The sequence below is a fragment of the Ammospiza nelsoni genome, chromosome 5 (genome assembly GCF_027579445.1).
Source record: "Ammospiza nelsoni isolate bAmmNel1 chromosome 5, bAmmNel1.pri, whole genome shotgun sequence".
In the NCBI taxonomy this organism is placed as follows: domain Eukaryota; kingdom Metazoa; phylum Chordata; class Aves; order Passeriformes; family Passerellidae; genus Ammospiza; species Ammospiza nelsoni.
Window position 1 is genome coordinate 53,176,829 of NC_080637.1, and position 9,997 is coordinate 53,186,825.

At 41.6% G+C, this 9,997-nt stretch overlaps 1 protein-coding gene across 3 annotated transcripts; it reads left to right on the forward strand.

Annotated features, from left to right (window-relative positions):
• Positions 1-1,775: 1,775 nt before the first annotated feature.
• MTERF2 (mitochondrial transcription termination factor 2) lies at positions 1,776-9,558 on the forward strand. 3 transcript variants are annotated; one of them, XM_059471839.1, is made up of 2 exons: positions 1,776-2,159; positions 6,556-9,558. In XM_059471839.1, exons 1-2 carry the CDS (start codon positions 2,099-2,101, stop codon positions 7,761-7,763), a joined length of 1,269 nt encoding a protein of 422 aa, XP_059327822.1. In that variant the 5' UTR covers positions 1,776-2,098; the 3' UTR covers positions 7,764-9,558. The 3 variants fall into 3 exon arrangements, with proteins under 3 accessions (XP_059327822.1, XP_059327825.1, XP_059327824.1); XM_059471842.1 differs by lacking the exon at positions 1,776-2,159 and adding an exon at positions 2,465-2,490 and having other exon boundaries at positions 6,539-9,558; XM_059471841.1 differs by lacking the exon at positions 1,776-2,159 and adding an exon at positions 2,469-2,490.
• The last annotated feature ends 439 nt before the right edge of the window (positions 9,559-9,997 follow it).

Below are 9,997 nucleotides of genomic sequence, written 5' to 3' on the forward strand. Positions count from 1 at the left end.
AAGAAGAGATATGTGCATCATGTTTCCCTTTGTGCTTGTCTTTCCTCACCTTGAATGACCTAATAAACACAGTAATAGAATCACAGAATCATTTAGGTTGGAAAAGACCTCCAAGGCCAACTTTTGACTGACCACCACCACCTCAGCTAGGCCATGGCACTGGGTGCCACGTCCAGTTGTTTCTTGAACACCTCCAGGGATGGTGACTCCATCACCTCCCTAGGCAGCTCATTCCAACGTTTAACAACCCTGGTGGTGAAAAAATTCCTCCTGATGTCCAACCTGAACCTCCCCTTGTCCAGCTTGAGGCTCTGTCCTCTTGTCCTGTCACAGCTTGCCTGGCAGATGAGGCCCCACCTGTCGTTGACCATCAAGGTATGCGAAGGGCCCAGGCACGATTAGAATCCCTTTCTGCTTGGTCTTACACAAAATTTCTTTTTAAAAGGTGTAGCAGGTGGAGACAACAGCTTTTGAGCACTGACTTTAACAACAGCATAAATTATGATGAGTTTCTCAATATCACTTCTCAATATCACAGTATGTAGAAAATCATATTCCACAGCTCATCATTCTGATCCAAGAAGAACATACGGGATCCTTGCTGCAACTCAGAGCTGGAGTAGTGTGGTCATTGTAAAGTCAAACACTGCTTTCTCAATTAATACAAATTACGTTCTTATTTAGTTTTTTTTTTATCATTATATGCCAAATATTTGGTAATTAATTTTGAAATAAATGAAAACCAAAAAGGAATTCAGTAGTTAATGACCACTGTCCATCAAACTCATTTGAATTCTATAATTTTTGACCACAGTGAATAAGTAGATTCCTGATTTTCAACAAAAGTCACTTCACAACATAGTTTTCATTTCAAACATTTAAATTGCTTTTTCATTCTCATTATGTGTCCTGCTAGCTCCCCACAAGGCTGCCACACTGAAGGTAGCTCTGAATAAAGTTCCAGCATCAACCAATCTGCTTGCTTGGGAATACTGAGGTGGAAACAGCCCTTCCTCACTGGACCTTATGGTTTCATAAACAAATTGCATTCATGAAAACCATCAGTCTCTAAGCTGTTTGTTGCTACAGGCTAAATAACAATTGCAGTATATCATTAGCATATCATTATGTCAAAACACTCTTTGGGTCTCTATCTGGCCATGCCTTGCCTTCTATGTGAGACAGTTTGTTCTTGACTCAGAAGTGAAAGAAAGAACATATTAATGTATAATTAATATTGTATTAGGAGATATTAATATATAATAGATGCAGACTATATTAATTAAAATGTCAGATCTCAAGGGAAGAGCACTCCAACTTAGTTGAAATAGAAAACAGAATGACAGTTAATCAAGAAACTCACACAAGTAAACCTCTCTACAGTGTTCTCATGTGAATAACTTTTTTAAACAATATTGCTAATTTAGCCCAGACTGTGATTACAAAAATGAAGAGAGTGGAGAGAAGATAGAAGAGAAAAAAGATAACATTAAGGTATGAAGTGAAAAAAACATAAAGAAGCAAGTGTACAGTACATTTTGTGTTACAAATTGGAAGCTAATTTAGATGCACGTTTTTAACATCAGTGTGTGCATTATATTCACAGACTTTGTTAACTGTTCTAGGAACAGCTGTTTTTAGAAGACCAAGCCTGAACCCTGTTCCTAGACCAAAGTTTATTTCTATAACATTTCTCTTCTTCATTAGCTCTTTTTCACAGACCCAACAGAGACTACTATTGAACATGTAGCTGATAAAAGAAGGGTTCACAGAGACAACAGGAGTGATTTTCACTCTCTGAAAGATGTGATTGTATGGACTTGGAGTTGGGATTTTTTAACTAACACCTCTAGTATAATATTTCTAGTCTAGAAATCATTTATGTGACTGCTGATTTGTTACTCTAGCTGAAAAAGATAAGTAGATATGACTAAAAAAAAAGATAGAGGAAGATGGTCCTCACCATCACAACTCAATGAACTTCTGAAAAGCCACCAGCAAAACAATATAAGACCAATGACTAGATGTGACTTATAATTATGTAATAAGGCAGTGGCCATATGAAGAAAATACAGTGGTGTAAGGCAAGCCTCCCATCATGATGTCGGTATTACCGAATCAAAAGGATTATCTGCTTCCGTCAGAGCAAAGGCACTCAAGTATGTTCCGTCCTTTGCTATTACATGACTTAGAAATTATTAAAATATTTTTTTCCTATTCACCCCACTACTTCTCTCTGCAAGCTGTTTTACTCCAACGGCCGTTCACTTTCTTAGTGCCGGCCAAGCCTGCCTTGGCAAGCGGCGGAGGCTCGGCCGGGTCCCGCTGCGGGCCGACCACGTCCTCTGCCCTGCGGCCCAGCCCGCGCCCCTCCCCTGCCGGCCCCGGTACGTGCAGCGCTCCCCGCGCGGCGGTGCGGTGCGGTGCGGTGCGGTGCGGTGCGGTGCGGTGCGGTGCGGTGCGGTGCGGTGCGGTGCGGCGGAGAGGCCGGTGAGCGCGGCCGGGGGCTGCGGGCTCGGGCCGCTCTCCGGCGGGCCCGGCCGCGGGGCACGGGGGGTGGAGGGGCCAGCCGGCGTTCCGCTCGTCCCGCTCCGAGCGCCGGCGCGGTGCTGAGGGTGGGGCGGGCGGCGTGCGGGGGGAGAAGCCCGCGGTTCCGAGGGAAGGAGGCGCGAGAGGGACCCCCGGGCACGGGGACCCCGCGTCGGCCGCCGGTGGCTGCGGCAGGAGCGGCGCGAGGCGGCGGCAGGGCGGGGATGGGCCTGCGGCCGCTGCTGGGCCTGCGGCCGCTGCTCCCGTGCCGGCTGCAGGAGAACGTCCGCCTCCTTCCTCTCCGCCCCGAGCGGGGTCCGAAGGGGGGAGAGGGACGGCCCAGGTGGCCGGGCCGTGGCAGCGGGCTGTGCTGGAGACCCGGGCTTTGTCTGTGCTGAAAGCACCACCACTTCATGACCAGTGGTTTAAATAGTGCGGCGCGTCCTTAAGCACTTTGTAAATGTCTCCTTTCCTAAATATAAGAAAAAGCTTTGTTCCCATGAGGAAGTTGAGCAGTGGAACAGGTAACTCACAGAGGCCGCTGGGCTCCATCCATGGAGGTTTTAAAGACCTAACTGGACAAAGCAGCCTGGATCTTGCAGACCCTGCTTTGAGCTCTTGAGGTCCCTTCAAACCTGGAATACTCTAGGGTCCTCTATATTTTTTTCTAGAAAGTTTTATGTTGGTCCAGCATGTATTTTATAATAATTTACCTAATTTCCACCACTAATGCAAAGCAGGGATTCATTTTTTTCTAAGTGCATAAGTGTGAACGTTTACTGTGCATTAATCTACAAAACTGCAGCCTCTCACCATTACAGATTCCTTCCCAAACCATTCAAACCTTGTCTACACTGCTGTCTTCTAGGTAGATACATACTCTTCTTGGTTCACTCAAAGTTCAATCTAGGCATTCAGTAGTTTTATTTAATTCTTTATAGCCTACTAGTTTCCTGTTATGAGAATGGTAGTGGTCAGCAGTTATACTGTTGCCCTCTTTACTGAAAGATTTTGTGAACAGTCCAGCAGGAGTAAAAGTTTGGGTTTGCTAATTTTCAAAAAGTGATATTTGAGTCTCAAAACACACATTCAGAAATTCAGATGAGGGGTAAATCAACCAGTTGATCACTGTATCTACTTCCTATAGATGATTTACATAGAAGTCTCATTAAATAATGAAACTTCCAGCACCCCTTTACTCTGTATATTCAGGTCTCTGCAAGTGTGCTAGCAAGCAAGATCACAGGTAACTGACATTCGGTCACTTCCTTATTGCTGCTCTAACACTTGGTGGTGAGAGGGTGCTGCTGGCAGTGAGAGCAAGCATCTTATCTGAGCTGGCTGGGTTTTTACCTTAATCTCTCAATTGCTTTACAATCCCCACAGCAATCTAGTTAAGTGAAAAGTTACAGTGGGGTCTTGCACATTAGAACATGTATTAGATCCAACAAGAGCTTTGAGAGTACTCTGAATTCCTGAAAGCAGTTACATATCTGAAATGTGAATACTGTCATCTATGGACTTGGAAATCCATCAAGTCATAACTCACATCTTGGTTTCTATAGAACACCATGACATTCAAATTAATTCATGTTATTTCACATGTTGTATTTTGCATAGGGCTTTTTTACAAGGGCTCCTAAATATCCCTGTCAAATGAGTTTTGGTAAATAAACTTTTCCTTTCTTTTACACTATTCTGTGTTTCTGATGATCCTCGCTAACAACAGGGAAAAACTGACTATGATCCCAGGCATTTTTAGAAAATGTAAAGTTTCTTTTATGTAACAACCATTCCCATGTCAGATTTTAGAAGAGCACAGTTTACTATCTCAGAATATTTTTGAAGTTCTGTAATAGTAAAAATTACAGTATTTTAAGGGATTGCATTACTCACAAGGCAATTTTGTTTAACAGCACGATTACGCATTTAAATAAAAGTCATGTTTATTTTTCCAATTTGTACTTTGGAAATATTATTTTAACAACACTTCACTTTGCTGGCTACTTCTAGCTAAGCTGAAGCATTAATGAAGAAAACCCTGATTCTTCAGAGATTTGCTTATTCTGACTGGACCCACTAAACTCAGTAAAACTACTCAGAGTGCTCAGACACAGGCAGTTGTGTCACTCCTGTGGAGGAGAGGTTTAGTTTGCAGTCACTTTTTCAGGACATGGAAAGGTCAGCACACAAAACATCTGTGGCTTACCTACACTTCCAGTGCTTCTAAGGTTACTGGGAAAAATCACTTGTTCTGTTGTGGGGCTTGGGACAGCATTTCTGAAGTCACAAGGTGTATGAAGACAAAATCATCAGCCTTGGGGTTCTGACATAAGCAGTGCATTAGGCAATTGGTTTTGCCTTAGACGTGTGAAATAACATTAAAGAACAAGTTATCAATAAACAGCTTCTGTTAATAACATAAGTGTGCATATAGGAAATGACATCATATTCTATTAGTTTATGATGTAATAACATAACAATAGTCCATCTCAGAAGCAGGAAAAAAACAATGTAAAAGCAAAGGTACACTCTCTTGAGACAAAGGATTTACCTCTGGAAAACATTTAACCTTACCTGGCAGCTAGAAAGAGAATCTACCACTAAAGTTCTCTAAACAAACCACCTATTTTCTTAAAAGTGGGCTGTAAGGAAGATTCTAGGGCTTTTGTACAGCTGTACAATAGGTATGTTAGTCTGTTATGTAAAACATTGGACTGCATGGTCATAACAGTATTTTCTCTCATTAAAAAACAAAACCAACCAACCCAACCAACTAAAAAAAAACCAAAAAAACCCAACAAACAAAACCCACACAAAAAAACCCCCTCCTCCTCCTAAAAAAACCAACAAAAAAGCCCAACCAAAAGTAATTTAACAATGCTCAGGTTGGTACTTTTTGAAGTATGCTATACTTAGGAAGAGGTGAAAGCAGCTGTCCAAATGTTCTCATTTTCAGTTTGAGCAGTTTTAAGCATATTACCAGCAGCAGCTATTTGCAGGAGTATTGCAGAGATCAGCAGTTCTCCCTTCCACAGTCGGTACTTCTAAAGGGTTGTTATGAAAACACCCCCCAGGAAGTTAAAGATACACTTAATGATATCTTTGTTAGACTGCTGTGGCTCCTTTGCCTCTGCAGCGCGGGTGACATGTGGTATTGGTGATAACTGGGCAGCCAGTTTGAGCAAAGGTGAGGTGTGGGGTTGGCCCTGTGGACTCCAGCACAGCCACACACCTATTCCACAAGGACTCTGCCTGCAGAAGAGACCTGGAGGCAGAAGTAAGGCATTGGTGCAAGCAGCAGCTGTAGCAAAGTAGGGTCGGAAGAGGTAGGTGAAGGCCTGGAAATGTTACTGTGTACTTGCCTCCTCCTCTAAAATACCAGGGTGGTTATTCAAATGCAATTAACACACTCAGCTGCAGAAAAACACTTACATAAAGGTTCCTATGATTTTTTTTCCTCCCTTAATTATATAAAGAATGATTTCAAAATGAAATTATACTGCAAACTGCTGCTGAAGCAGCCCTGCGTGGTAGGTCTCTGACACATGAAAGAACAACTCACACTCCAAATAATGCTTGGGAAGTTAAAGCAAATACATTCATAAGAACTAAGAGATTTAAGTTGCCATTTTTGTCCATTTAGTGGGATTGCTGTCAAATGAAATTGCATGAATAATTTCCCTCATACAGTGTGAGTGATCTGTAATGCAGTCACAATGTTAGCTGCAAGAAATGGCCCACGGTTTGGAGCTTGTATGACTGCAAACATTGATATGGGCAGAGCACTGCCCTACATCAGATCTGTTGTATCTGTCAGAACGTTAACCTTTCTGTGACATATCAGAACATTAACCTTTCAAAAATGGTCTTTCCCCCTGCTTTTGTGTGAAAGCTGGATTTTGCACTAATAACAAAAAACACTCTGGAGAGCAATTTCTTACACCGGTTATGTCTAAACATCAATGATTCTGACCATTAACTCATTCCTTAATGTGTTTTCTTACAGTTGTTGTGTCTCCACAGGACTGACTTCCATGATGCTGAGAGGAGTTGCTCACAGTGCAAAAGAAACATTCACTCTTATGTTGACAAGATCTCCGAGCTCTAACACGGGACTGAAGTTTTCATCAGCATGGCCTGACGTAGCAAACAGAAGCTTCCTAACACATTCCAATTACACAACTGATACCAAGTCAAGACAGGAAAATAAAAAAACCCTTGAGAATCTCTACAGTTTGTCAGTTGACATCACGAAGATACGCAGACTGAAGGAATGGGTCCTTCTCCAGGACGTGGCCTATGTTAAAGAAATTGCTGGTATCTTACAGGAAATGGGAGCAGATGGGACCACTGTAGCCAGCATTATAGAACGCTGCCCCGAGGCAATTCTCCACACCCCAGCAGAGATAAACGCTCAAAGAGCTTTATGGCAGTTAGTATGCCAGAATGAAAAACAGCTGATTAAATTAATAGAGCAATTTCCAGAATCCTTTTTTACTACTGAGTATCAGCAGAACCAGAAGGCAAACATACTGTTTTTTCAAGAGCTGGGACTTAAGAATAATATAATCACCAGGTTCTTGACAAGTGCACCCAATATTTTCTACAACCCTGTTGAGAAAAACAAAAATGTGATAGAGACATTACAAAGAAATTATTTAAATTTAGGGGGCTCTGAAGCAAACATGAAGATCTGGATTCTAAAGCTATTGAGCCAAAATCCATTTATTTTATTAAATACTTCCACTGCAATCCAGGAGAACTTGGAATTTCTCCAAAAGAATTATTTCACTGACCAGGAAGTTCTACAGCTGCTGTCCAAACTCAAAGGCTTCATTTTTCAACTTAATTCTACCACTATGCAGAAGAGTATGCTTTTCTCCAAAAACATCTTTAAGTGCAGTGATCAAGAACTAAAACAACTAGTGCTGAAATGCCCAGCCCTTCTCTACTATCCTGTCACAGTTTTGGAAGAAAGACTTGAAGGACTACTGAAGGAAGGAATTTCTATAGCACAGATAAGAGAGACACCAATGGTGCTGGAATTGACAACACAAATTGTTCAGTATCGAATTAAAAAGCTCTCTGCGTTAGGATATGATATAAAGAGTGGAAATCTAGAAAGCTTGAATGGTACTAAAAAAGATTTTGAAGTCACTTATGGTAAGATACAATCAAAGAAGGAGAGACCAATTTTTAATCCTGTTGCTCCTCTACACATTGAAGATTAATGTGAATGCTGTACTTCAAGTTATGCAAAAGCAAATTAAAAGGCAAGTTGATTATTTGAGAAGAGATGGAGCAAAAGCAATCTTAATCAAGACTGTAGTCTTACACTGTACTTTGTTTAGGAGGGGGTCTTAGATACAACTTCATTATACAATCACAGTATTGTAATATTTTAAAATATCATCATAGAAGTTACAGTTATGATAAAGGTTACCTTTTTCTAAGAGTACCTCAGATGTGACATTTTATTACCTGACAGGGCATTAACTGCCTTAGATTTTCAGCTCTGTCACTGCACAGTCCAGCCTGTGGTAGTGATTAGCACAATTTTTATCTGAGGAAGACAAAAGGAAGATGATTTTTCCAGCAGTGTTCATCAGTCGGCTGGTTTGCTGTCTTCAGGAAACGCCCTTGGAGTTCTTTTCCTTATTGCTGAAGTAGCTCTAGCTCCTGGATCCTGACCTGCAACAGACTCGATTTCTTGGACAGCGAAGCCCTGTCCTGAGAACAGGGACTGGACATAATATTTTTTTATTAACTGAGACCCTAGTATCTTTGTGTACAAACCATAATGCAAAGAAACTACAAGATGGTAACATTTATATTTCTGAGACTTAAAAATTTACTTATTTTTTCAAATGGTGTGGGAGAGAAAGAAATACATTTATTGCTATTGTATAGTTCTTAATCTCTTCTAGCAAGGTTTGGCAACAAGACAGATTAAGGAGAGACTCAAATCTCAAATGATGGTAGGAGAAAAGAGAAAGTTATGCTTTTCTATTAGGTGCAACAAAATTCTAGTCTGTAAACCACTGGTGATTAAACATGACTACCAGATTTGCAAACAGCTGCAACAGTTTCTAAATATATGGGTGACACTGCTTCTAAGATAACACCATATGACAATTGGCAACAAGTGCTGGCTTTCAAAATAGTAACTATCAGACAGCGTTTAAGTTCTCAGGGGATTTGATTTCTTCTCATTTATGGGCTGTGAATGATAATATAAAACAGTAGCACCACTGACAATCACCTCAATAGGATTAGGATCAGTGATTTTATTTCACAGACTTTCCTAAGTAGCTATTCCACACACATTCCCTCTTGACAGCAGAATAAAAGCCACCTACACACCACCCTCATTCCAGGCATTCTTCAAGGTCATTTTTAACACACATCTTGGCAGCAAGTCCAGGCCTCCATTTCTTAAAATGTGGTTTGTAATTGCTGAAGAAAGCTGGTATTGAATTACTCGTCCAGAGGGTGGGCTGCAAGTTGATGAGTTTTTATAGTCTGCCACGTTATCTGCTGTGCACTGGGGAGGGGCTGGGAACACCTGGTAGGAGCAGTGCAAAGATCCCGACAGCTGAAGGTGTTACAGTGAGCACTCTGCAGGCACATGCAGGCGTGACAGGCGTTTCTGGGGGCCAGTGGCGCTCCTGCAGGAGCGTGTGCCACGCTGGCAGCAATTCAAAAGGGGACGTATCACAGCATGAAAAAAGTCAGGCTGTGGTACCAGGCTATGTCTATGCTGGCTCTTTCAAAACTCATTATCGTTTTTTAAGAGGGAAGACAACTATATTAAAAATTCACAGGAACTTGCCTTTGTCACTTTCAGACTGTCTTTCTTTCCCTGCTCAGCCATTAGGCAGACCACAATTTTACCTAAATTTAAAAGCCTCCTTCCCCTCAGACACAAAGGGGCATTTCAGCTCTCCAAAGCTCTTCTAACACAACCTGTAACTGAGCCAGAGACCCAACTGGTAGCTTAAGAGGAAAAGGAAACCAAGACATACAACAGTGTTTTCCCTGAATATTTAGTTCTAGCATTTCTACAGGTACCTGTTTTTCACAAAGTTCTTGAAACAGCTTATTCCCATCACTTAAATTATTTGCCGTGGCAACAGAACAGGAAAAGGATGTATTTCCTTAACCAAGTCACAGCCAGAGTTACCACAAACTCATTTTGTGTTCTCAGTGTTCCAACTTCTTTTTCCCTTTGAAAATAAAAGCATTCACAGAAATGCTTCTCTTCTACCAGATGAAAATTCAGTCAATCCTTCATTCCTAACTCTATCCTGGGACCTGTTTCTCTCTTCTTCACAGGATTCATTTACAAGAAAACCTCAGGAAAATTCCCAGTCACCAAAACACTGTATTGCTGAAATCCTCATCTTTTGTTACTCACAGTTACTGTGGACCAGCCTGTGAGTAAGCCTTTCACTACCTAGAGAGA

Excerpts from the sequence above, each read along its gene's own strand:
- MTERF2 (XM_059471839.1), top strand. The coding sequence starts at position 2,099 with ATGATGTCGGTATTACCGAATCAAAAGGATTATCTGCTTCCGTCAGAG. Across the intron at positions 2,160-6,555 it reads GTCAGAGCAAAGGCACTCAA|GACTGACTTCCATGATGCTG; the intron begins GTATGTTCCGTC and ends GTGTCTCCACAG.